Source organism: Acipenser ruthenus, chromosome 5 (genome assembly GCF_902713425.1).
Source record: "Acipenser ruthenus chromosome 5, fAciRut3.2 maternal haplotype, whole genome shotgun sequence".
Lineage (NCBI taxonomy): Eukaryota > Metazoa > Chordata > Actinopteri > Acipenseriformes > Acipenseridae > Acipenser > Acipenser ruthenus.
Window position 1 is genome coordinate 33,477,609 of NC_081193.1, and position 27,629 is coordinate 33,505,237.

General features: G+C 37.4%; 1 protein-coding gene across 4 annotated transcripts in view; it reads left to right on the plus strand.

Moving 5' to 3' along the window:
* The first annotated feature begins 1,809 nt into the window (after window positions 1-1,809).
* LOC117403176 (A-kinase anchor protein 7-like) overlaps window positions 1,810-27,629 on the plus strand; it is a 58,823-nt gene continuing 33,003 nt past the window's right edge. For 2 of the 4 annotated variants that reach the window (XM_059024056.1, XM_059024057.1), the window contains exons 1-7: window positions 1,810-2,794; window positions 4,239-4,388; window positions 11,282-11,415; window positions 12,727-12,860; window positions 16,323-16,483; window positions 18,444-18,556; window positions 21,685-21,832. In XM_059024056.1, coding sequence (XP_058880039.1) covers window positions 2,074-2,794; window positions 4,239-4,388; window positions 11,282-11,415; window positions 12,727-12,860; window positions 16,323-16,483; window positions 18,444-18,556; window positions 21,685-21,832 — 1,561 coding nt within the window. In that variant the 5' untranslated portion in view covers window positions 1,810-2,073. The remainder of the gene's footprint in view (window positions 2,795-4,238; window positions 4,389-11,281; window positions 11,416-12,726; window positions 12,861-16,322; window positions 16,484-18,443; window positions 18,557-21,684; window positions 21,833-27,629) is intronic. The other 2 variants (XR_009328697.1, XM_059024055.1) reach the window with 1 other exon arrangement.

Here is a 27,629-nt window from a genome sequence, read left to right on the forward strand (position 1 = left end):
TATTGTACCCGCTAAAGTAAATACATTTCTAAGATTAAGTGTAGATTACAGGAAAGTATATATCAACTCTGTAAGTATAGATGTCAATTCCGTCAGTTTCAAGGTAACACAAAGTGCAAATACAATTACACATTTTTAATGTCAAATCATGTTTTAATTTTAGTCTAAAAGGTGTACAGAGTTGACATGTTATGGTTGTGACAATGTTCAAAACAAATTAGTTTGGTTAATTTAAAGAAAAATGAAATACTTAAAGGTCATGAAAGGTATAAAGAAACACAGGAAGTGCAGAAAGGACCCTTGGAACATATCTGTCTCTATGTATGCCTGATTTAAACATAATTTTAAAACATTCTGATGAAGTTGACACAGATCCTAGGACAGTTATTTTTTTGAAAATTGCAGAAATAATTTCTAGTAAAACTGAAGATATACAAATGAATGTTTGTTGTTTCCTTTAAAAACAGCTATATTCTTACTTTTTAAAACTAATAAAGTATAACTATTTCAGTAAAGATTAATTAATTACTTACAAGAATTAGTGATGATATATTATTATTAGTTTATTTAGCAGACGCCTTTATCCAAGGCGACTTACAGAGACTCGGGTGTGTGAACTATGCATCACCTGCAGAGTCACTTACAATTACGTCTCACCCGAAAGACGGAGCACAAGGAGGTTAAGTGACTTGCTCAGGGTCACACAATGAGTCAGTGGCTGAGGTGGGATTTGAACCGGGGACCTCCAGGTTACAAGCCCATTTCTTTAACCACTGGACCACACATCCTATATTGTATTGTAATGACCCAGCCACCTGAAGGGGACCTTCTTGGACTTTTGTGTTGTCCTGGTGGTTTGTTCTGTTTGTGTGTCCTGTGTACAACAGAGCCAGCTCCTTTGCAAGGACTGTATATCGGGCTGATGTCTTTGTGTGTGATTATGCCACCTACCAGCCCTGCTGCTGCCTTCCCCTGTGCACGCTACAATATATAGTGACAAAGAAATCTGGCATCGACCCATTCATTTTTCAGTGACTTGTTTTTTGTAAGGCAATGACCAAATGGTAGCATAACAGGTAAGGGCAGCAGTGTGGAGTAGTGGTTAGGGCTCTGGACTCTTGACTGGAGGGTTGTGGGTTCAATCCCCAGTGGGGGACACTGCTGTTGTACCCTTGAGCAAGGTACTTTACCTAGATTGCTCCAGTAATAACCCAACTGTATAAATGGGTAATTGTATGTAAAAATAATGTGATATGTGAAATAATGTATAATGTGATATGTTGCACATGCTGAACGTCTAATGTGATATGTTGTAACAATTGTAAGTCGCCCTGGATAAGGGCGTCTGCTAAAAAATAAAAAATAATAATAAGTCTTTACACTCTGTCTCACATCCCCTGCTGAAAATTCAGAGCTGGTGGTGGTGACCAGCAAGATGGGAATTGGTATAAATAAGTACTGGTTTCCAAAAGCTCAAGCTGGTATATAAAACAGGGCACCATACACGCTGCATCACTTAGATTGATCAACAACAAATTAAAGGTACATTTTATCACCAGGTTAGACCAGAGTTAGTCAAATAGCAAAACAGTTTATAAAACATCATCTCGAACTTTGTAGTACAAAATGAATGTTAAACTTATTATTTAAGTAAAAATAACAACCAAAAAAAAAAATCGGTGGAACCAAAGCTTTTGTTGTGTAAAACCTAGTACACATGGTCGATGCAACTGCACTTCACATTCTCGCGAAAACCTGGTTGTACTACGACTAAATACAGAACTACCATTACCTCCAGTACCTACAACTGTTGAAATCCCGCCTCTGTGCAAATTGTGCTATTTTGAGCGCTTCGAGTATCCGTATGTTGGTTACCAGATGCCAAAGCTAAGCAACGCTTTCTGCAGAGAGAGTGGTTAGAACGTAGGGTGGTGTTGTATTTTTACATGGTTCTAGTATGGTAACAGTATTTTACCGTTTTTCTAATACTGTTGACATAGATCCATTAATATTATCTTGTTTTCAAACGGTCTCGGGGAACCAGCAGTTGTGGCAACAGCATGGAACAGTGCAATGACTGGGTTCAAAATAAGAAAGTTATCTAAATGTGTAAGTAGCGTATTAACTAGGCAAACGCGCATATTATTGAACCCAACCTTGACAAGGAATGGACTGTTTTTGACTTGGTCGGGCAACCCGCCTTTAAAAAGAATTACAGTGACTTTGCTAGAACCATTTAATTTAATACAAGAACTATGCAATACTCGTTTAGAAAGTGAAAAAACAAAAGCGAACTTGCAGGCGACGAACCACATGCGTGGTAGTAATAGTCATAGTCGTACTTGTTCTCGTGGTTTGTTTCAAAACCGTAATGAAAAACAAACAACAGCAACAACTAACCCAGAGTCGACTAAACTTTTCAATGAAACTTCTGGATCGGGTAGGGAGCCCGATTATTGTATCCAAAATACTTTAAATCGTATTCATTCACTACGTTCTGAAAATATAAGGAGAATTGCTGCTAGTTTTTACGAAAAAAACATTCCTCTAGAGACAATTCATCAACAAACTTCACCTCGAAGAAAGCCAACTTTATTCATGCAGCCTGTTGTTGGCTCGAAGTCAGAGACTAAACTTTCTGATGAACTTGTTACCGCTGGAATGGAAGGTGACGGACAGCAACATTTGCAGCTAGGAATTGCAGCCAGCCCTGGAGTGTGTATAGGTCCCAGCGCCGATGAAGGCAGATTAATTTCTCATTTGAAAGTTGATACAAGAGAACTCCTGGATGCTGGTGAGAAGTTTGTGAAATTCACAATAAACTAGTAAACGGTCTTGTTTGTAGAAGTTAACCCCACATTCTGTGACTGTAGGGCACAGTGACCTGTTTTTTTCCCCCACAGTACTAACTGGCTGAGCTAATTTTGGTAACCTGTGGCTTAATTTTCTGAAGAAGTGATGCTTGGGAATTTGTTAGGTGCATGTAGATCATGGTAACCTACGCTACTTTTCATGATTCTGACCCACATATAAGTGTTATTTATGTCAATAGGGAGTTGTATGTCTCTGACACGCAGTATCTTGTTTAAAGTGTTTGAGGAATTAGGTCAGTTAAATGTGTTGCGAACCTGTGTAAGTGCTTATCAGGTGAAACCAACGTGCACTGAGAATGTTGGCATACCCCCATGCCCGCCTCCACAATATTTCCTTCTGTTATACAGTAGGCAGCCCAGGTAGGTGATAATCAGGGGTTATAAACTTAAGGTTAAAAAGTTGTTTAGGACTCCTAACATATCCATATTATATTATGTTGTAATGTGTTATGTTTTTTTTTTTTTTTTTTAGGAAATAATAGGTGTAATTGGGATCTCTTGTATTTGGTGTTTTATGGGTTTTTTTTTCCATTCCTTGTTTAATTTACTTTGAGTATATAGTGGACAGTTGATTTGGGAAGTACCTGCATTTTACTTTAAACCTTGTGACAAACGGAAACAACTAGTCTGCTTTCATTCTGTCTTTCAGTATTGGATCATTCTGAATCAGAAAGTATCTTGTATATGAGGTAGCCTTATATCACTAATAGTCTACACACTGTATCTGCTGATTGTAAGACAAGATTACACGCGACTTCTGAAACTGTTAATAGAAAAGTATTTGCATTGCAGCGTTTGTAAAGCATAGTATTATTAATAAAGGCCACCCTTGTTTAAGGGCCGCAGTCATTTTGATCAATTTAAAATAAACGCTGCAGCGCCAAATTGAAGTAATACGGTATTTCAAATTAATGAAGTTATTATTATTTTTGTCGTAGTGATTGTTAGTGGCTAATGTTGCTAAATGCTTGTACTGTATTGTGTTTTCTGGTATCTTCTATTACAGTAAGTAAAGGTTGCCAGTACTTTGGTCTGCTACTGTATTCATACATCATTCATTTGTTGTTTGATAATTTCTTGCTAAAAAAACTCAGTAGATTTTCTGTATGAACTTTTACAATGCTGTGATTAACATACATTGTTAGTTTTGCAGCAATGCTTATAAAATGTAAGCTGCATAGTGAATATTGTTTTCCTGCTCATACACCAAGCCAAATATTATATATAATAATATAAAAAAGTAATTTAACATCCAGTTTCATAGAACTATGACTGTTAAAATAATATTTATGGCCTCAGTCAAATAAAGTTGAGCCTCTGTTGATCTTTTTCTAACTTTCCAATGACAATGTCTTTATTCTTCAGAAATCAAAAATGCTCAAAAAGAAAAAAGAAAGAAGAAAAAGACCAGAACAAAAACCAAAAAAAAGAAACTGAAGCCAACCGCAGCCTGTTTGGACAATCTGTTGGCAGAACTGCCGTTTGCTAACCCAGAAATCAAGGAGGAGTTTGGCAGTAAGTAGAGTGTTCAAACTGCACTTTGGGTGCCTGGTATTGCAGATTCTGGTAATTCAAACAGAATAAGACGTAATTAGTATTTCAATAATTCTTTAATAAAGGCCAAATCCTTTTGATTTGCTGTCTGTAATATTTCTTACTAAGCATTAAAATTTGGCTTCTTAAATGCACAATATAGTTTGGTTTAGAGTATTAGATTTTTATTTATTTTACTTACCTGTCCTTTATAAAGTTGATAGTAAGAATTAAATCCAGAGGATGGCTAACATTTTATTTCCATGTCCTTAGATTTATCAACAAGAAAAGTAAATGACCATAGTTAGCAGCACTTGTCCTTATTGACTCCTGTCACGTGGAAAGGAACCTCCTAGCACCACAGCTGTTTGAATGTAATATGTACAGCTGCTCAGTAGTTTATGAATAAGCGCTTGTTTGTTTGGTTTTGTTAACAAATAGTTTAGAATATGTATTTGTTTATTTGATAGGGATTTCCCCATTCTGAACCCCAACAAACTTAGTAACCCATATCTGTTCTAGAACACATTCTGTGCATTGAACTTTACTGTATTTGGTGTATGGCTAAACTGTATACATTATTTATTCACAATCATTTAAATTGGGGGTAGAGGACCACATTTTTATATTGTCACTTGGTTTTCTACACTGTAGTGTATTTATGAAGATATAATATTTAACATGAATAACCTTAATATTCTAGGTCACCCACCACTGTTGATAATATACAAACATATTCGTTAATATTAATTTCTTAATATACAGGATGATGCGTCCATTATGTGGTTAATATTTAAATATAAAACTAGGGTTAAAAGTTCATCTATAGCTATCTATCGATCTATCTATCTATCTATCTATCTATCTATCTCTATCTATCTATAGGTTTAAGGATCTCAAATCAATCATAAATGCTTACTTTAGTACTCCTAACAGGCAAAAATAAAGTCAACATGTACAAATTATTAAGTTTATTAAGGATCACAAAAGTAAGAAGAATATAGAAGTTAGAAATCATGGTACCACAATTATAAGTAGAGACACAAGAAGGAATAAAACATTTAAACAAATATTTTCAGAAGCAAACAGGCTTCAGTATGGCTACGTACACGAGCACGCTGGATTCGTGTCCACCACGTACAGTGACGATTTTAAGCGGCGTCTGTTTTGGAATGAAGACTGCGTTTTTATTTCAACAAGTTCAGTTCGGGAGCAGTTTCAATTACATTTAGTATTAAGTTGCAATCTAGTTACTTTAAACTTGTAGATAAACTCAATCAATGTTTAAATGGTTCAGACGTTCGTAGTTGTTGTTTTCAAATGCACACAATATCATCAGTTCAGTTATCTTGTTTCAATTGTTCATCGAAGTATAATTGTTTGTATTTTTAATCTTAGCAAAGTGTTGTATTAAACGTTTTTACTTCGGGTTTGCATGTAGATATTTCCTATACAAACATAGTATTTTACTTGAATCGTGAAGTCTTTGAAATGTAATGCTTATTCTGGAGACGTGGTCGTTGTTGAAAAACAAAGCTGGAATGCAGCTGGTCTTCTCGTAACACGTAGGACTCTTTTTCAGGAGGAAGATACGTACGATGCTTGAATGGGTCCCTATTACAAGCGAAGGCTCAGTGGTTACTTCATGGCGAGATGACTCCAAACCAAGAGTCCAAGAGAACTAGTGTTTCACTTTAAATATAGCGCCCAAAGAGGAGTTTACTTTGGTGATCCAATCACTTCTGGGTAAAACAGGAAGCTAATCCCTGACCGAAATCTTTTCATTGGCTTACAGAATTTGAATGACGTTTCCTTTTACACAATCAATGTGTGTCGTTAACACAGGTAGCGTCCCCTTCTCCATGTAGGGATACAGTAAAAACAGTAACATTTATAGAACAAAACTTCATTTTGTTCTGATTTTAGTTATATTGATCATAGAAGGAAAAAAAAACTGTTTAATTCTCTAACTAAATTACTGTTACAAGCATGTTAAACACATTCTACAATAATTAGTCAAATAATTTAAGAATTATTTTCACTTTAAACTTCATTAAAACACAAACATTTACATTTTATTTGGAAAACATAATTAAACAACTCTTAAATTGCATCCGCAAGATTAGTTATTATTATTCTAAAACCAATTTATCAGTTAAGTTTTACTTCTTTGTTACGTTTCAATCTCCTAGTTTTAGTAAATCTAAAACCCTGAGACTGTTAATATTATACTCTTGTAAAGGTTTGTTTTTCAATTAACTTTTAGAATAAGGAAATTAGTCATTTCAGTTCACTTAAATGTTCCATGTTTCATGGTAAAAGTGCATTTTATGGGAGAAAGTCATGGCACCTAGTATCCACCAGGTGTCGCACTTTTTAACCCTGTATAGCAATGGTGGCCAATACTTCAAGTATTGAGCTCCGTTTTGGTGAATCTGAATGGGCTCCGCAATCCACCAGCAATAATAAACAAGAGTACAATAAAGTAAAACCCTTTTGATCAATTGGGATTATCTGGCTTTAAGACAATAGTGACCAATACATTAAGGTAACAATGAAAACAATAAAATAAAACAAAATGCAAACATATCAGCATTTTCAACTTTAAAAAGGACATGAAATACTCAAGTCTGATGAAAACAAAGTTCTGAAAGCTGCTGTGTATTTTGTGACATTTTTGCCCAATAAAAATCACCCCATAAAAGTAACAATGAACATTTGAATTTATTACAATTAAAGAAACATCTTAGTCAGGTAGACAAATATGTCCTGTTTTTTTTTCTGCAAAAAATGAAACACGGTGGCATAAAAAAGCACAATTGCCTGAAGTTTAGTGTGAACTTTTGCATGCTTTGGTTTCGACCATTTTTCCAGCTCAGGCTTAACAGATGTTACAGCACAACAAAACTGAGCCTCAAGCAGAAAGCTTGATCAGAAAGCTTCCCGCGCCTTTTTGACTTCAGGTCGGTCAGTGCTGAAAACGTAGTCTCGCAAAAATAACGGCAGATTCCAGCTCCCACCTTTCGTTAATGTTACGCTTTGGAGCCAGCTTCACCTTCTTTGAAACAGCTATGATATTTTCATTCAAATCGGTACTACTGGAAGTCACAGAAGGCTCTCCCCCATCTTTTGTAACTCGCACCACAAAGCGATCTGTTGCAACCAACAAACACAAACTCACAACTGTACACTACGATCCAACAAGCTGAGGAAGCTTGTTGCTCAGGTTACTGAGGTCTGTGTATTAATTATAAGGAATTATGCTTTTAAATATGCAATCAACCCTGTTAAAACTACACTATGCTTATGTGTTGTTGCTTGTTCAGATTTGCCTAAGATCCATCAAATATCTCCTGAAATTCACTAGTGGATCATAATCCACGTATTTGCCACCACTGCTTTATAGGAAAAAAATTGTATATTGGTCTTTTGGACAGACATTCTTAATTAATAGATCATTTCAACTATTCCCCAATTTAAATCTATATGACCCTCTGTTGCTAATATCCAGTCCTTTGAAGTAGATAGAGAATGCTATGGGAGAAGAAGGGGAAAAACAAACTTAATAAACATCACAGCATCTCAAGTCTTATAGTTTAAGATTTGAAATGTCATTTTATAAAGTATATTCAATTACAACTAGAAAATCTTAACCTTTATGTGAGGTTCGGGGGCCTGAGCTAGGCCTCTTCTAAATTTCGTCTCCCGTCAATCATCATTTACTCCCTAATTAAAGCTTATTCACGTCTATCTCCCTTGTCAAGTGTTTTGCTTTTGCATACACCACGACCCATTCTTTGCTCGATTTAAAAAATTTCGATTTTCAGCATGAACCAACTGACAACCCCGATTCAGACCAGGAAACCTCAATGCTGGATTCTCAAAATCTCTCCTTCATACCTTCTACTTCTCATGCTGACCTCTACTCAGCAATCAGACCTTCTGCCCGGCACTACGGAGATCAAAGCGCTGGGAAATGGCAGGGAAGAAGCACCTTATCAATCTCTCTGCACCCCGAGGCCGCTCTACAAGCAACATACATTCACTCATGCCTCACGGCCAGTTTTCCTTGCAGTACATAAAGATTGCAGATGCCATCAGATCAATCAAAGCAGCAGGTCATGGGTACTGGTTGGCTAAAGCTGATATATCTGATGCATTCAGGGGCTCCCAGTGGCGCATCTGGTAAAGGCACTCCGAGTGGAGTGCAGGATGTGCCCTATAGCCTAGAGGTCACCAGTTCGAGTCCAGGATATTCTATTGGAGCTCCCAGGGGGCGACGCACAATTGGCCGAGTGCTGCCCAGGGGGGGGAGGGTTTAGGTCGGCCAGGGTGTCCTCGGCGCACCAGCAACCCAGCGACCCCTGTAGTCTGGCTGGGCGCCTGCGGGCTTGCCTGTAAGCTGCCCAGAGCTGTGTTGTCCTCCGACGCTGTAGCTCTGAGGTGGCTGCACAGTGAGTCTGCAGTCTGTAAAAAAAGCGGTTGGCTGACGGCTCACGCTTCAGATGACAGCGTGTGCTCGTCTTCGCCGCTCCCGAGTCAGAGCGGGGATGGTAGCGGTGAGCTGAGCCTAAAAATAATTGGGTATGTCAAATTGGGAGAAAATAATAAAATAATTGGTGATTTACTATATTTTAAAAACAAAAACAAAAAAAATATCTGATGCATTCAAAGTCATGCCTAGCCATCCCTCCCTCTGCCACTTATTTGGAATCTGCTGGAATGGAAACTTCTGTTTCTCCACTCAACTCAATTTCGGTTGCCGCAGCAGCCCTGAGATATTCGATTTACATTCTGAAGCCCTCTGCTGGTTACTACTCAATTCCTGCCGCATTCCATTTTTGCTTCACCTGCTCAACGACTTTCTCCTGATCTCCCCTTCCTCGGACCCGCCAGCAGAAGCAATCACAAAACTCAGAACACTATTTTCTGCACTTGGTGTCCCCCTCTTGGAGGAGAAAACCATCGGTCCAGTACATGCTCTGGAGTTCTTAGGCATCACACTGGACACAATTAACTTCGAAGCCCGTCTCCCTCCCGCTAAACTGGACCGTATTCGATAGCTCAATCAATGCCAAATCACCACCTCAATCAGAAAACGCGACCTGCTATCCTTGCTGGGCCACTTCAGTTACGCAAGTCACATCATCCCCAAGGGTAGAACCTTCATCTCACATCTCCTCGCTCTCTCTTCTACAGCATCAAGCCTGGAGGCTCGGATAAACATATGCGCTGAATCCAGGAAGGACATAAAAATGTGGGGATTATTAAATCAAAACTGGAACGGAGTACTTGAACCTAATGCCAGACAATATTATTCTACATATGCGCCACAAAAATTAACATTTTAACACTAGAACCACCTCGGTTAAACTAATACCTAAAAGCACCGCCGGCAGTCATTATGATGGTACATTTTAAACAACATAAATATTAAAATGAAAGAGAACTATCCGATACAACTCAAAAGATTTATTCAAGCACATCATATCAAACATCTGCACAGACGTATTTAAATGAACAATTAAACTTAAAAGGGTTTATTTTATAACTTACCACATATAAAGCACTACTTCAAAAAATGAAAAAAATATAATAAAATAAACATTTTAAAAAGAAACTAGTGTGTAAACAGTTATATCTACATACAAAACTGTAAAAACAAAAGTAGTTTTTAATTTAAAATGAAAGTAATGTGTTAGCTCTTGCGTGTGCCACTCGGTGCAGCACAGAATCCAGGCTGAGCTGCTGCAGCCTGCAGCTTTGCAGTTTTCTGATCGAAATGTTTCTGCTGAAGCACTGTGGCTAGCTTCAATATGAAATCTTTCCTACTGATATTTTCCCTGATATATGCCCTTAGAGTCTTTTGTAACCGCATCACAAAAACAAATCAAACAAGATCACTCCATCAGCTAGTAACAAAATGTTGTTTTAAAGTAAATTAGGTGTCTAGATAACATGGTCCGCACCTAACAGCAGCTGACACACACACACACACACACACACACACACACACACACACACACTACCGAAACGAGTGGTATGGTCCCACCCCGGAAAAATACAGATAACTTGAATGCACGGGACCAGATGAAACAAAAGTCTGCCAACCTGAACTGACCGGGTCAGTACAATATATTGAACTTACATTCTTGAAGAGATTATTTAAATTTTTTCGAATACTCAAGTAATAAATTAGTTCTTGAGTAATTATAATTATTTCGAGTACTTGAGTACTCTAACCCAGCCTTATTTCACAGATGCCGCTTTTCTAGGATTTCTAGGGTTTCATGGGTGGTACTCCAGCAGCTGGCCTCCAGAAATTCAAAACATATCCGTGCATCTCAAGGTTACAGCACTCCTGGAGTTATATCCCATCGTAGCAGCTGCCTACCTCTGGGACCAGGAAGTCAATCCTATTCTTCAGTGATAATCTACCCACAGTTATTCTTATAGCTCCGGCTCCCGCCCCGTGAATTTCTCACACAGCACAAACAATGGATCCCCATATAGTCATAGAAAATACATTAACAAAAATATGAGTCGGGGCACTGACTGAGTTCATGAGAATGGAATTAAATTAAATGAAGCTGGTTTGGTCACAGTTCAAGCGTCCACACGCTTCCATGTTTTTACCGCACTTATTACTGCATGCAGTGTGAGAATGTGAATCGCTGTATCAGGCAAGCACAAATGTAACATTTTAATTGCATTTGGATATGTTGTACACTTATAATGTATCTTAAAATACCCAAATAAGACTTTTTTATGAATATTTATTTTTAAATGTATACGTAATGTGTTAATGATTTGACGTTTATCGATAACAAATTGTTTTGAAGCATTTGTTTTTTATCTTTTTCTATTTACATTAGTTATAACGTCTGAAAAAAGTCTGAAGAAAAAGAGAAAAAGAACACTGGCCGCAGAGAGTGAAGATGATGCAGGAAAAAAGAAGAAACCTCAACGCCCAAATTACTTTGTGTCCATTCCAGTCACAAACCCCAAGGTGTGCAGTACATCATGTTTAAGTTATATGTAGTTCTGGGCCATTGAGCCGCGTTACTACTGAAGCTGTACATTTCATTGTTCTTTCTCTACCAAAGAGCCAGTGTCTTAATACACACATTTCAAATTTCCATGACTATCACATTTGCAAACTAAATCCTTCTTCTTTGAATCCCACGTCTAAGTGATTTATGTGACTGAAATTAATATCTTCCATTGCTCCTGTCGTTGTTTTTCTTAAATAATTTGTGTCCTTTTTAATTTAAAATGATATGAATGTCAAGTTTTGAGGGCCTTGATGTGCTAAGGAAGGCTTTCACCATGCTTCGTTCTTTTTCAGTGCAGAGTACTACAGTGAAAGCAAACGTGTTGTGGTTTAGACCTGCTTCCTGTGTTATGTACTGAACAACCTCTTCAGACACCACGTTAAAGAAACAGCTACTTGCAACTTGTGCTTATAAGAAAACATTGGTCTTACTTTTACAAAAACAAACAGCATTATTGTGATAATGTAATCATTTTTTAAATTGCAAAATGTAATATGGTAATACAGAATAAGAAGAAAAATAACCTACTAATTTAGAAAAATAGGTTAGTTTTCGCAAACAGTTTTTAGCTGTGAATATTGGTAGTGCCCTCTCCTATTTGTGGACTAGTTTCTAACAACCCTTTTGCCATAGGCCACATTCTGAGAGATGTGCAATAAAGTGCTGTTTTACTTTCTTGATTCAAAAGGGATCATGTATTGTAATGTGTATATATAATTGGGCTAGTACACAAAATAATTGGCAATAGATTCGGTTTGGTTTGAAAATTAATTATTAACCGTGCCATTTCAGGGTAAAAAATAAAAAGTGTATTCCATAGCATTGGATCAATAGGTATTTTGCAAATGTGATATTTTCATGAAAGTTAGACATTTTAGTATTAGGACGTCTTTGGTGAAGAAAGAACTCCTCTGTTCACTTGTTTTGTGCAGTTTATATCAAATTAGATGAATCCATGCACATAAATAAATAAATAAACAAAAATGTGGTCCAGTGGTTATAGGAAAAGGGCTTGTAACCAGGTGGTCCCCCGGTTCAATTCCCACCTCAGCCACTGACTCATTGTGTGACCCTGAACAAGTCACTTAACCTCCTTGTGCTCCGTCTTTCGGGTGAGACGTAACTGTAAGTGATTCTGCAGCTGATGCATAGTTCACACACCCTAGTCTCTGTAAGTCGCCTTGGATAAAGGCGTCTGCTAAACAAATAATAATAATAATAATGTTTAAGGTCTAACCTTCATGCATTTCAACTCTGTGTTGTAGATTTTAACCGGTATTGAAGCCATTCAAGATGCGATCATACAGAAGGATCACAGATTCTCTAAGGCTATGATTCCAGCTGGCACCCTTCATATCACCCTGCTGGTGACCTACTTGGGCAATGAAGAAGTCAACATGTAAGTAGTACCAGCACTGCTGAAGATGCATGGCTTGAAACTTCTTGCCAAATCACAGCGCTTGCTGTATTGAGAAATGATGTGTCTGTATAAATACATTTTTTAAAAAGTCACTAGAATTAGTTATTATTATTATTTATTTCTTAGCAGACGCCCTTATCCAGGGCGACTTACAATCGAAAGCAAATACAAATACATTCAAGTGTTACAATATAAGTCATACAATAAGAACAAGAAATACAATAATTCTCAAGTGTGACAAACCACAATTCAATAATACAGCAGATAATAGTGAAAGTTACATCAGGATATGATTAAGTAGTGATAGTTACATCAGGATATGATTAAGTACAAAATACTACAGATTAAACACTTGGGAGATTACAATATTCTGAGGTACAGGATTAAATGCAGTAAAATAGGGGGCAGATAAGAGCAAAATAAAGCATATTTAAATGAAGGGTGATAGTGTCCCAGGATACAACAGAGGAGTTCTACAGGTGCTGTTTGAAGAGGTGAGTCTTAAGGAGGCGCCGGAATGTGGTCAGGGACTGGGCAGTCCTGACATCTGTAGGAAGGTCGTTCCACCACTGCGGAGCAAGGGTGGAGAAGGAGCGGGCTCGGGAGGCAGGGGAGCGTAGCGGAGGTAGAGCCAGTCTTCTAGTGCAGGCGGAGCGGAGAGGTCGAGTGGGGGTGTAGGGAGAGATGAGGGTCTGGAGGTAGCTGGGTGCAGTCTGATCAAGGCATCTGTAGGCTAGTACAAGAGTCTTGAACTGGATGCGAGCGGTGATCGGGAGCCAGTGGAGCGAGCGGAGTAGTGGAGTAGCGTGGGCGAAGCGAGGTAGAGAGAACACCAGGCGAGCAGCAGAGTTCTGGATGAGCTGGAGCGGACGGGTGGCGGACGCAGGGAGGCCAGCCAGGAGGGAGTTGCAGTAGTCTAGGCGGGAGAGTACCAGGGCCTGGACCAGGAGCTGGGTAGCATAGTTGGTGAGGAAGGGTCGGATTCTTCGGATGTTGCTCAGGAAGAATCTGCAAGTGCGTGCCAGAGTGGAGATGTGCTGGGAATAAGAGAGGCAGGGGTCCAGGGTGACTCCAAGGTTTTTAGCTGAGGAAGAGGGAGAGAGTGTGGTAGATTCCAGAGGAACAGAGATAGAGAGATCAGAGGAGGGGGAGGAGGAGGGAAAGAAAAGGAGGTCAGATTTAGAGAGGTTGAGTTTGAGGTGATGCGAGTGCATCCAGGAGGAAATAGCAGACAGACAGGTAGAGATACGGGAGGAGATGGTGGAGTCAGAGGTGGGGAAGGAGAGGAAAATCTGAGCATCATCAGCATAGAAATGGTATGAGAAACCATAGGATGCGATGAGGGGGCCCAGGGAGCGGGAATTAGTATGTATTTTATATTAGCAAAGCTTCTATATTACAGTAGAACCTGTCCTATCCGATTTAATTGGTTCCAGGGTTCCATCGGATATGTAAAACTTCCATCTCAGAGGGAGTCGTTATACTATATTGTAGTTGCTTTATTAACCTTGGGCCATTATACATTAACAATGTCAGGTACTATACATCAGTTCTGCACGCATACTATAGAAAGAAAGTCAGTGAAAAGTATTGCAAAACAAAGCACTGTAATACAGTATTTGGCAATTTACAAAACGGTATTCCCAAAACAGTTCTTACTGTGCTTTCTCAGTCTATGCCAAAGTAATCCACATTTGTTTTTGCACCGTGCGTGTTAACCCGAGAAAGAAACAACCACAAGAAAGCACACACACACACACAAACACAAACTGGCGTTGGAGGACAGCGAAAAAAATCTTGTTTCAGCTTTTAAACGGTACAGTAATTCTATTAATCATTTGCTTTCTTGTCTTTATTAAACTAGGCAGCTTCGTAAAAATTGAAAGTGATTTATCTGCAACTGAATCCATTCTGTACTGCTAAGACCTGAATTTACTGTTTTAAATCCATAATAAAATGTGCATTGATCAGTTTCCATTACCGTTCAGTTGGTAGCAGCTTGTGTGAATGACACATGCCAGCAGTCCATCGGTTAATAGAGGGTATTGTATCTTACAGGATCGGATATAACAGGTTCTACTGAATCAATTCATAATCATAATATACAATGTACACTTTTGGATTACCTCCCTTTGCTTCGGCGGTTTAATTTTGTTTTGTTTAAATAGTTAGCATCATACACCAGACAGAAGGATATCTACATCATCATATGGAAGGAAACGTAAATGGATGGAGACGCATATGGATCACATTAGTTTACTGTAAAGCTACGTCTTAGTTGGTGCTTAACTTGGCGAGAGCCAAGTTCAAATCAGCATGAAGTTTTAACATCTACTCTCGTGTAATGGAAATCATGATTACAATGTCTGTGCTGTACATCCTTGTGGAAGGTTGGTGGGCAATTCACTGAGACAGAACTTTATTTGTAACGCCGCTCAGGCGCACTGATTTATTTTTACTCCCAGAGGGCGCTGTTGTCCGTGGCCTGAATACTGGCAACAATAAACAGGACCACAGGGTTACCAATGCTGGTATACAGTCCAGTGCACATACAAGTGCTCAAAAATAATAATGAAAACAAAAGGCGAAAGAAAAATGGAAAATAAAACTACAAAATAACGGTGCTGCACTCGGCAGCGTTACCTGCACGGCCGCTATCCGCACGGTCTGGGTCTCCGTCCTACGCTCACCCGTTCCCTCAACCTGTGGATGCTGTTCGGGGTTCTGCCAAGTTTTCCCTGCTATTAAAAATTCCTTTTCTTTTCTTTTTGATTAATTTACTGTTGCTCGTTCTTCTCTGGCCGTGCTCGGTCCGACAGCAGAGCTTCTGCCAGCTGGCTCGTTTCGTCTTAGAGGGGCGGGCTGAGGGAACAACAGAGCGTTATCTTATAGGGTCAGCAATCTCCCAAGGCCCGCCTCTCAGCCACTCAGAAAGAGGGAAAGCCAACACACCCTCTTCCCCACCTCTCCGTGTCACTGCCATGACTGACAGGCGACTCTACAAGGCTGCTGCCCCCTTCCTGCAGTACCCTGCATGTGCCAGGCAGTCAGCACAGACCTCCCCTGTTACAATCCTATATACTGTATGTATTTATGCAGACAAACAAATATATTTTTATCAGATGTAGTAATATTTTGTATGTAACGGTGACTATGAGAAAGAATAGAACTATAAACTCTTCATTTACTGGGGTCTATTCTATTATAAATAATGGTGTATGTCAATACCATCATCCTTAAAATCACGTAATCGTACCACTGTTTAGATCAATTGAATAAACCCTGCTTTTTAAAATTGTGAGAGGTTGTAGATTGGAATTGAAATCCATAGATTCAGGTGACAAGGAGTGGTCTTTACCAATAACTTGCTCATAACTGGGGACACCTTTTGAATTGTACAGTATACAGTTCTGATAAATACATCTGTTTGTCCCCTGACAGGGCAGTTTGTGCCATGACTGAGATGAAGGATACCCTTCTGGATATGCTGCAGGGGAAGGAGCTGGTTTTACCTTTTCATGGAATCGGACATTTCCGAAGCGAAGTGGCATTTGTGCAAATGGCAGAAGGAGAGCATGTGATAGCGCTTACAAAAATTGCAGGTGCACATTTATTTAATACAAAAACTGAGGAAGTCAGTAGCTTCAAATTACATTTCATATATTTTTTGTTCTATCCTACTACCCAGAGTGCTGCTTTTTTCAATCATTCATATATAGTGTAATTCAACTTTGATGTAGTAGTTGTAAAGGAATTTAGACATAGACATAGTAACACAGCCTAGATCAGCACAGTGTCTGTATGGTTGTAAGAACCAGCACCACCTAGTGAACGGGTGTTGCATACAAGTACAAGTATATGGAAAACTACAAAGTGGTATGTAATTCAATAGTTCATCTATAGAATGATGCAGAACTTTTGGCCATAGCTGTAGGTCTCAAATAGGCGGTTTTAAGAGAAACACATGTTTTAGCAAACGTATATATTCATTTTAACACATGCTATCTATTACTACTAGGGTAAACAAATCAGTTTGCAAACCATACTTTTAGACAGTCTGGCAGTTCCTGGGTCATTTACAATGGTGGGTTAAATTGTCCCCACCCCTTCACTGGCTTCTTTCCTGTCAATATCCAATCAGCAGCTTCCTCTATTGACTAATATTCTTTCAGCCAGTAATATGCTTTGACCCGGAAGACACTGCCATGGTGAAAAGACCAAGGAAGTAAAGCAGTAATAGACTTCCTGGATGTCTGTTTTAAAATGAAAATACATGTTTGCTATAACATGTATGTATTTAAAAACTGCACATTTTGACACCTATGTAGCTAATAGAAGTGCAAATGGGTAAAGTTTATTGAATTATTTTGTTTGTTACAATTACTTCCAGCATAAACGTGTAAAATACAGTTAATATAACAGAACCATCAGACATCATGTCTAGTACAGTGTCTACAATTAGTGTGAGTAAGAATAAACCAAGGAAAGGAATACATTTAGTCATCATTTTAACAAAATGTGCTTTCAAGAACTGTCTCCTCATACTGCCTTTGTTCAGACTCGGGCCAAATGACAAATAACACTGCAAGGGAGTAACCGAATGAGCAGATGTTGTAAACTAATATATTTAATCATTTTTTATCACAGTAAATCAGTACAGTGGGAAAATGTCTTTAATTAAAAGAGAAGCGAAACAGTACTTTGTTTTTCAATCTTTGTACATCTGAAGACCAATAATCCTCCTGTTGCTTTAATGAGCATGCTTCTTCAGTTGCTTACCCCTGCCTTGATTTATAGTTGAATGACAAATTTGATTACAATTTATTTATTTTTAATTTAGTCGTCACCAATGTTTTTTACCCCGGTTTTCTTCCCAATTTGGAATGCCCAATTATTATTTTTATCCCGGTTCACCACTGCAACCCCCCGGCGACTCAGGAAACGGAGGCTGAAACATGTGTCCTCCAAAACATGTCCATGCCAATCCGTCATTTTTTGCACTGCGGATCCACAGCGAAGCCACCAGACCTGTAGTGCCGGAGGACAACACAGATCTGAATGGCTCCACTGCACACCCGCAGGTGCCCTATCAGCCACCCTACCCGGGCAGTGCTCGGCCAATTGAACATCACCCCTTAGGAACCCCCCGTCACAGTCGGCAGTGACATAGCGACCTCCAGGCTTTAGGGCGCATCCTGCACTCCACGCGGAGCCAATCGGGAGCCCCGATATTTGATTACATTTTAATAAAAATGGGTTATTATATCTTGATGTTCTCATAAGTATAGCACAGATCTTATTGACAGCCTGTTCTAGTGAAGGTAAAATGAAACCTATATAGATCTATGCCTGCTCAGGTTATCAGATGGTACACAGCCCAGAAACAGCTCCATCCCCCCACCTCTTATCTGCCTTGTCGTCTTTCTTCTCATCGATTATCTTCTTTTCTTACATGGAGCAAATGGAGTTTTTTGTTGTTGTTGGTTTTACTTTGTGTGCTGTGCAAAATGAAGCTGGGTATCTGGTTATGACCTGCCTGTCTCTGTATTTCTTTCACTCTAGAGACTGTTAAAAAGAGCTTTGAAGAAAAGGGCATCTTGGTCACGGATAGCAAAGCTTTCAAACCACATCTGACCTTCATGAAGCTCTCAAGGGCACCAAAGCTGCGCAGTCAGGTGAGATCATCTTTCCTCCACCGCATGTAAAGGGAACAAGTATATACAAAGGGAACAAGTATATAAAGAGGTCCAGCATGGCTTTGTTGCTGTTTCAACCACTGCGCTCTGATGATAAACTATTTTCTTGAGGGACCAGTTAGGAAAAAGGATGCAATAGGTAAGGTTAGATAAACCATGTACTGTATGCTTCTGTTAACTTGCATGTGATGTGGTTATTGAACAGTTGTCATAAAACATAAAATTATTGCATTGAAAGAAAAAGGACTACTAAATAAACTTGAGTCTGAATTCATGTCCTTTACATAGATTCTAAGTACAGTTTTAGAAATCAGGTTATTTCGTATTTAGGGAAAAATGAGCTGAAGAGGTTATTTAGTATTTACAGAGAGAAACATACAGTATCAACTTCAAGAATACTTAAATTGTTTTAACTGGTTGTAGTTGGTACATGGTAGTTTGCCATAGTCTTCAAATGTGGTGTTTTTTATCTTAAGAAGTCACAATAAACACTGCACTAAATAAGGAATTGCAGCGTATTTAAGGAGTGTGTTCAGTAAGGAAAAAAAAAAAAACAGTACTGCATCAGTACTTTTTAACCTGTTTCTGGGTTTAGCATAAAGCAGGTTAACTTGGTGTTACTGTTAGTTTGTTTTGTCTGTAATTTTCTGTTTGTACATTTATACTGTAATCTCTGTATACCTCGTATTCAGTGTGTCAAATGTCCTACTTTTGGTTACTATCAGCTGTTTATAGGATAAGTGATTTCAGTAAATTCGGGATAATATTTTCTTTTAATAAAGATTTGTAAGGCCTCAGGTCTTCAATAATAGCTGTATGTTGATATGCTACAAGAGCAGAAACTGCCAGCATGACTGCACTGCAAATTCAATCAATGTGAAAAATGCAATTCAACTGCATTTTTTTTAGTACCAGTATAACACCATCATGCCAGGACCATATTAGGGACAACACTGTGAAAAGGATATGTTTGTTATACATTCATTCATTAATCAATTAATTAATAAAACATGAAATGCTGTAGAAGTATTAATGATTAAATACTTTGCTTGAACACAACATATTTCTAAAGACTAGATGGACTTTATCACCTCCAAAAAAAAACAAAGTAAAATGGTGAACTATTTTTATATTGCACAGTTTGAGCAGCTCAGCTTTGCTTTGTGACAAGATCAAGTGTACAACTTATAGACAATGAAATAGGTTAGTTATGACTATGAAAAAGATCATCAAAGTAGGCTGTGTGGTCCTGTGGTTAAAGAAAAGGACTTGTAACCAGGAGGTCCCCAGTTCAAATCCCGGCTCACTTGCTGACTCCCTAGTTGACCTTGAGCAAGTCACTTAACCTCCTTGTGCTCTGTCTTTCGGGTGACCATGTTGTTTTAAGTGACTCTGCAGCTGATGCATAGTTCACACACCCTAGTCTCTGTAAGGCGCCTTGGATAAAGACGTCTGCTAAATAAATAATTTTCCCAATTCCAGCTACACCTGCTGTTCCTGGGATAACAATGCTTAAGAAGGAAGGTGGAAGGCATTGAATTAAATGTTCAATTTACTCTGTACCAAAGGCAATTTCTTTGTATGTTAACAGATAGAGTGGTGTTTAAGGGTACTTAACTACAGTAGATTGCACTTTTGAAATAGTGAGCCCTATTATAATGATCTACATAGGTAATATATTACAGAACTTCCAAAGAACTACTAAGGTGCAGGCCGGGCCCATTTATGTTATTTATTTTAAGCTTTCTAACATCAACATTTTGTTTTGGTTTTAGAAGACCCGTGTGAACTCAGCACTGGGGTAAATGCTTTGTGAATGCTGTATGTCTCATTAGCTGTTAAAAACAATAACTAAAGAAATTAGTAAATGAATGGGGAAGAACAGCTTTTGAAGGGTTTGAAATAGAAATGGTAGCAATTCAGCTGCTTATCATAAGTAGAACACACAGCAGTGTTTTATACTGCATGTATTGCTGATATCGCTTGTACCAGCTAGGTGGCAGCAACATCCTGCTACTGTGATTTTAGATAGCTGAGTCCTGCTAAGATTTCTGTGTTATGATTACTACATAATAATAATGCATATCTAATGTATTGGATAAAAAAGAAACAAGATCCAAATTATGTTGTATTATTTCTACCACCTTTTTGTGTCTTCATGTAAGGTGGTTCTTTAAGTTATCAAGACCTTCTTTCGCTTTGAACTGGTTGTAGTCCATTTATCCTGCCACCGTAGATTCTCTTTTTGTGCCCCAGATATTTGGAACCAAGTTGACATCCCACATGCAGTATGTGCAGCAAGAGGAGTTTCAGGTGTGATCCTATTTCTTGTTTTCACATTGAGTGAATCTACAGCATGGTGGCAGGTTGAATGGATTTCTAAAGTGAAAATAAAGTCTGGAGTACACTGGTAAGGGACTTGAATAAAAATGTTATGCAAATGTCAGGTATGACAATGTTTTTAAAGCCATGGTTAAGACACCTGTAATAAACCTGTTAGCTAAATTCCAGTGTTTATTTAAGGATGTTATCACAGCGTGGAAACGATTCTTAAAATACCATCTGTTGCGCTGATTGGATCTTGAAAAAAAAATAATTTGAGGCTTGCATCTTTTTATTATTATTAATTTCTTAGCAGACGTCCTTATCCAGGGCGACTTACAATTGTTACAAGATATCACATTATACATTATTTTTACATACAATTACCCATTGATACAGTTGGGTTTTTACTGGAGCAATCTAGGTAAAGTAACTTGCTCAAGGGTACAACAGCAATGTCCCCCACCTGGGATTGAACCCACGACCCTCCGGTCAAGAGTCCAGTGCCCTAACCACTGCTCCACACTGCTTTTTTGTTTTCTTCTCCATTCTGTATAAAGAGAATACACTTTTTGACACTATTCTAGTCCATGAATACTATACGCATTTCTGGTAAGTATCCCTGTTGACGTATGCCAGATTTCAAGAAAATATGAACCTTAATATAATATAGTAATTAACTTTTGTGTGGGGTCCTCAATTAAACCTTCATCAGGCAGTGCATGCATAAAGAACAACAATTAAAAATGATGCATGCTTTTACATTTTTATTCTTCTTGGAACAGGGCATTAAGAAGCTGGACCCAAAGCTGTATGAGAATTTTGAGCATCACAATTTTGGAGAGGAGACAGTAGCTCGGCTTGATCTTTGCTCCATGCAGAAGAAAAAGCAACCAAATGGATACTACCATTGTGAGGCCTCCATTGATTTTGGTAAGTGCTCATTTCAAAACCTAATTTTTCCCAAAAAAAGCAGTTTCAGTTTTAAAAGAAAATAAACACAAATAAAGGCTGAACTTCTGAAGAACACCTCCCAACCCCTGTACTTCAGCCCCATCAGATGTTCAGGTCTTTTGCCATCAAGGATTAGATGCCCAGGCCTCTGGTACATTACTGCTATTATGTGACAGCCCTTAACTCATAACTTAACAACAAGCTGCCATTCTAAGCATCAGTATGGGACATTTTTCATTTGTATAAAATAAGAAGGGTCAACGCATATCATTTATAGACTTTTTTTTAACATATCATATTTTCAAACTACGATTGAAGGCATATGACATCATGCATTTTTGTTTTAGGGGTGTTGTGCTTTAATTCAAAATGTTACTATCTGGAGCACATAAATCCCACATGTTCTTAAATAAAAAGGACTGTGAAAAGGTCTAATTCTGATTTGATAGAGATATACCAAGAGTAGAATAGTTTCAATGCTATGAGATCAGTGTATGAATTTAGTACTAAATACTGTTTGAGTAAGAAAAACTAATGTAAGAAAATAATTTTGTATTTCCATTAGGGTAATTACTACCCAGACAGTGACTGTTAATTATACTAGCTGAATAACCAGCCTGACCTTTGGATTTATCACAAGTAATTAATGGTTACTTTTTATGGGGAAATCAATTAATCAGCAGTATGAAGTGTTTTAGCTTGTTGGCCTTTCATGTCATGGAAAGTCTTGTCTGCAGTTACACATGTTTATATTCTTGAATACCATGTCCAAAAAATTGATGGCCAAAAAGCATTGTGTATAACATTCTCAAGTGAGTAACAAGAAATGTAATCTGAGACTTTTCACTGCTATGAATTATAGTTCCAGCAGTGTCAACAACTCAAATATCAGGGTGTGAGGAGTAAATGGTTGATTTGATCGACCTATACCCTGCCGGGGTGAGACATTTTTCTAAAGCATTTTATATTACCAGGGAATCCACCATACAGCATCCGCCGCTTACATTTAGGGCTAATCTTTGGACATAACCATTGAAGGTGGTTCTCCAGTGCTATAAAATGCAGCAAACAAACTTAGCTATGGCTTATCCTGGTGATATCCTTGCAAACTATATATATATATATATATATATATATATATATATATATATATATATATATGTATATGTATATATATATATATGTGCATAACAATGCCAAGCTAGTGTGGGTTGGAATAGTATATAGTACAGTATTTTTTTGAGTAGCTAGCCAATAAATACTGTACAAAGTACTATTTCAACTCTCACCAGCTTGACATTATTATACAAGTATTCTTTTTTGGCCAGAGTACTCCAAGGTTAATAAACATTTCAAGGCTGCTGTAAGTCTCTATTCACTTTTGAAAGTGGTGTACTTAGTGGAGATTGTGATGCGGATTTATGGAAGTGCTAAATTTGTCACTTAAGCATCACTGAGGCCTGTAATTTAGGATTGCCATGGCTGATTAGTTTAGAAAAAAAGCATTGCTGCTTGGTGATTACAGTAAGCAGCACTTGTCAGATAAGAAGCATCCTGACTGACAAGGCCATTTTAAGGGGATTATCATGTTAAAAAAGAACACAAGTAATTTATACCAACGTTTTGTTTGTAATTAATTACTGTTACAGAGCCTGGACTATATAATTAAATAAGTACAGTAGCAGTTTCCAGCATGACTAATAACATAAAATCGTACAGTGTGACTTTTAAACTGGAGCAGTTATATACATCCAGGATAATGGTGTTTTGTAAAGAAGGCAAACTATATACAGCCTGCTAAATTATGTTGCATTTCTATGTTGAACTGTGCTTAATAGATAACCTTCAGCATATCCAGGAAAGGCCCCTTTTGCTTTCCAATAACTTATTATTTGGCAACATTCAAGTATATTACTTCATTTTGTTTCCCTTTACAACAAAAGAAAATAATAAATTATAGTGTTTGGCCATGACTAAGCCTGTTAATAATAAATATGAATAATACATAAAGGGTTATGTTTTATTCTTGGTCTAGCACTTTAATACTTTAATACTAATTTGCATTTGGGATATTATAAATAAATATTAAAAATAAAAGTTGAGTTTAAAACATTCTGTAGCAGAAAATTATAGAATATGGTGGCTCATTACTGACGAGAGAGGGAGGGGGTAAAATATAAAAGGTTATCTCCATTTCAAACTGTTGCATGTGGAGTACAAATTTAGTTGCAATTTCAACATATTTAAGAAATTACACAATTCAAAGAGAAATTGCAAACACATATTTAAAAAAAAAAAAGTTAAATGTGAGAACGCATTTATGATGGTGCTGCAGCTTGACAAATTATGCAATTTTAGACAATTTTGCGAGATTCCTTAAATTGCCATTTCCAGCTTGTCGTCTTGACAATGCTGTATGTAGATCGATAACAGTAAGCTCCAGCTATTTTTGTTTTATAGTCTCAGTAATAATAGTTTTTACTATTGAAAGAAAAAAGTAAAAAGTCTAATTTTTGAAAATCTAGTCTAGTATTTGAAAATCCATGATTTTGACCATTTTTATTATTTGTGGCAAGGGCAGCAGTGTGGAGTAGTGATTAGGGCTCTGGACTCTTGACCGGAGGGTTGTGGGTTCAGTCCCTGGGGTGACACTGCTGCTGTACCCTTGAGCAAGGTACTTTACCTAGATTGCTCCAGTAAAAACCCAACTGTATAAATGGGTAATTGTATGTAAAAATAATGTGTAAAAAATAATGTAATGGTATGTAAAAATAATGTGATATCTTGTAACAATTGTAAGTCGCCCTGGATAAGGGTGTCTGCTAAGAAATAAATAATGTCTGCTAAGAAATAAATGTGTATGTTTTCAAATCTATTTCTTATCATACCCCACCACAATCCCATTGTGATTAAACTTTCTGAGGACTGTTTAAGCGCAAGTTAAGAAGAACATAAGAACATAAGAAAGTTTACAAACGAGATGAGGCCATTCGGCCCATCTTGCTCGTTTGGTTGTTAGTAGCTTATTGATCCCAGAATCTCATCAAGCAGCTTCTTGAAGGGTCCCAGGCTGTCAGCTTCAACAACATTACTGGGGAGTTGGTTTTATCTAAATAAACCAACTTAGTATGCTTTGCAATTATCCATTGTCAATATTGCATCCTCCAGTTATGTAGTGCATGCTTATCTTGGGGTAAATGAAGGTTGTTTGTCTGTCCGTTCGACAATATTACTGTTACTGTCGATGGTGTGTTGTTGCTGATTCCTGATATCTAATCACTTCATGTGTTCAAACTCAATCTAATGGTTTATCTGCATTTAGGCCTTGACCTATAGTGAAGGTACCAGGATTGTAGCTTTGTATTTGGTCATTATTATCCTGAATTAATGTATAAAGAAGTGAAAAAACAACATTTTCTAAAGGAGGACCAGTAATAATATTAGTAAAAACAATGTACTACCTCTGACCAGCTGTCATGATGAGCTGCACAGAAGCTACACTATCTAACTTCCTGTCAGAAAAAGTGACTTTTTTTATTGTGTGCTGTCTGTATGCAAGTCCTACTTTTTTTTGTTTTTTTTTAGCATTGTAATTACTTGACGTTTCATGTATTTCCTTTTACCATTTATGTATATGAACATGCTTTCAGCTCTGTAAATGTTTTGTGTTTTCATCACTTTACACTGGAATGTTTAACACTTCAAAGTTAAACACCCTACCCTATATTCTTTACTGTGTGTTATTCTCATTTGTGTTCCTGAAAACATTAAAAAAAATATGTTTTGTTAACCTTCAGTGTGCTTTACTACAACAGCATTAAGAAAATGAATTACTTTTTAGGTTAGTGTTTATTTATAGATTTATTTTTGTAACTTTGTATGATGTTACTATTAATATTAGTGTTCAAAAGTGTTGGCACCCTACACGTATTGTACCATAAACAGGTAACAGATGAAAACGCATTTTGTAAACTTTAACCACTTTTTAATAAAACAAAAGCAAAATACATAATTTCTAGTAATTTAAACAAATAATCTTTCTAAAAAATAAATAAAAAGTACAGTATTGCCACCTCCTTAGGGCTTTTAAACATAGATGATCATTCTTAATCAGTATGTTACATCTTCTTGGGAAAATCTGGGCCCATTCTGTCTTTCACATTTCCAGCTCAGAGAGATTGGTTACACAATCAATGATCGAAGTTAACATATATTTGGTAGCATTTTGCTACTAGTATTTTATGCAGATCGCAATGCAAATCGTATTGGACAGAGTACAAATATTGTCACAAATCACAACGTGGATACAACAATTTCAAGGTTATTTTATAGACCAAAAGTAAAATTTAAATAACTGTAAAAACATCGTGCTTTTTTAAAAATGATAACAGGCAATGACCTAACAGGATATTAAGTTTATTCAGTGTCTATAAAATGCTAATTTAATCTGTCAAGGAGAATGGCAGCTCCGATTTTGTTATAATGTTAACCTTGGTTTCACCCACGCTAAAAATGAACACATAATAGGCAGATAATTATTACTTTATCAAAATTCTGACTACGAAAAAAAAAAAAAAACAGGTGCAAATAGCTGTAATGTTATCATGATCCAAGTAACAGCTTCCTTGTTTTATCAGTACGAATAATAGACGAAATACAGTCTTGAGGTGCATTAATTTATCTATCTCTTTTCTTTTTGTAGTAGATTTTCACTACCTTGCGTACTTCTGTTTAATGAGTGAAACGCGTGCTTTAACTATATATATTGCACTGAAACTGTAGCTTACACACATAGCTAACTAATGTCACTGTTTAATAAAACAAACCCAGCGTGTTTTTTTTTTTTTTTTAAATCTTGGTTGATATCCCTTATTCTGTTATTACTTCTAAGTTAATTTTTTCAAAATTGTACAGTATTTAAAATGCAGTGAAAAGGGCAGGATGGGAGCTACATATTTATGAACACACCAGTTAGTAGACCATTACATTGCTTGAAACATTTAAATGTAGCGGAACCGTGTTGGAATTAGCTTTCATTTTCAAAACAGCTCGGTTGTGGTTGTCACCTTATTTATAACATCATATAATTTAGGATTCAATGATATTGTGGCACACGTTACTTTTTTTTTTTTTTTTTTAATCGCTTTATAGGTGTGTATGATTTCTTAGTTACAGAAATCTCAGTCAACAACTGAAGATAGATAAGAGGATAATTTCGTACCACTTAATTTGCACCAATGAAACATAACCTGGTTAACCGTATGGATGGCATATCCAATGCTTAGATGACAGATATGGTTACATTCTTGTAGAACAAGGATTAAACAAAATACATTTTGACAAGGAATTGCATTACAGTGCTCCCTCGCTTTAATGCGGATCTCTGGGTACACACAATATGAGCGTTATAACCGAAGAGCGTTATAAACGGGGAGAGGGTGCGGGACACATCACATCACAACACACATCTGACTAAAATACAAAATAAAATAACTCTGTCTCTATAATACACATATAGTGAAGCAAAAATGTAACTTCCATTAATTAACCATGCATAAAACACCATGTAATCAACACTATTTTTTACAAAAAAAAAAAAAAGAAGGTAACATTCCCACTCGTGGATCATTTTAATTGGCAGTTTTTAAACTATAAATAGCCTGACTAAATGGCAGTCAGAAGTTGAATTCGAAGCGACAGACAAGCAAACCAAGTGCGAGAAGGAGAGCGGGTCGGGAGAGGGAAGAGGTAATGGGCTCGCCCCAGGTTCGGCTGC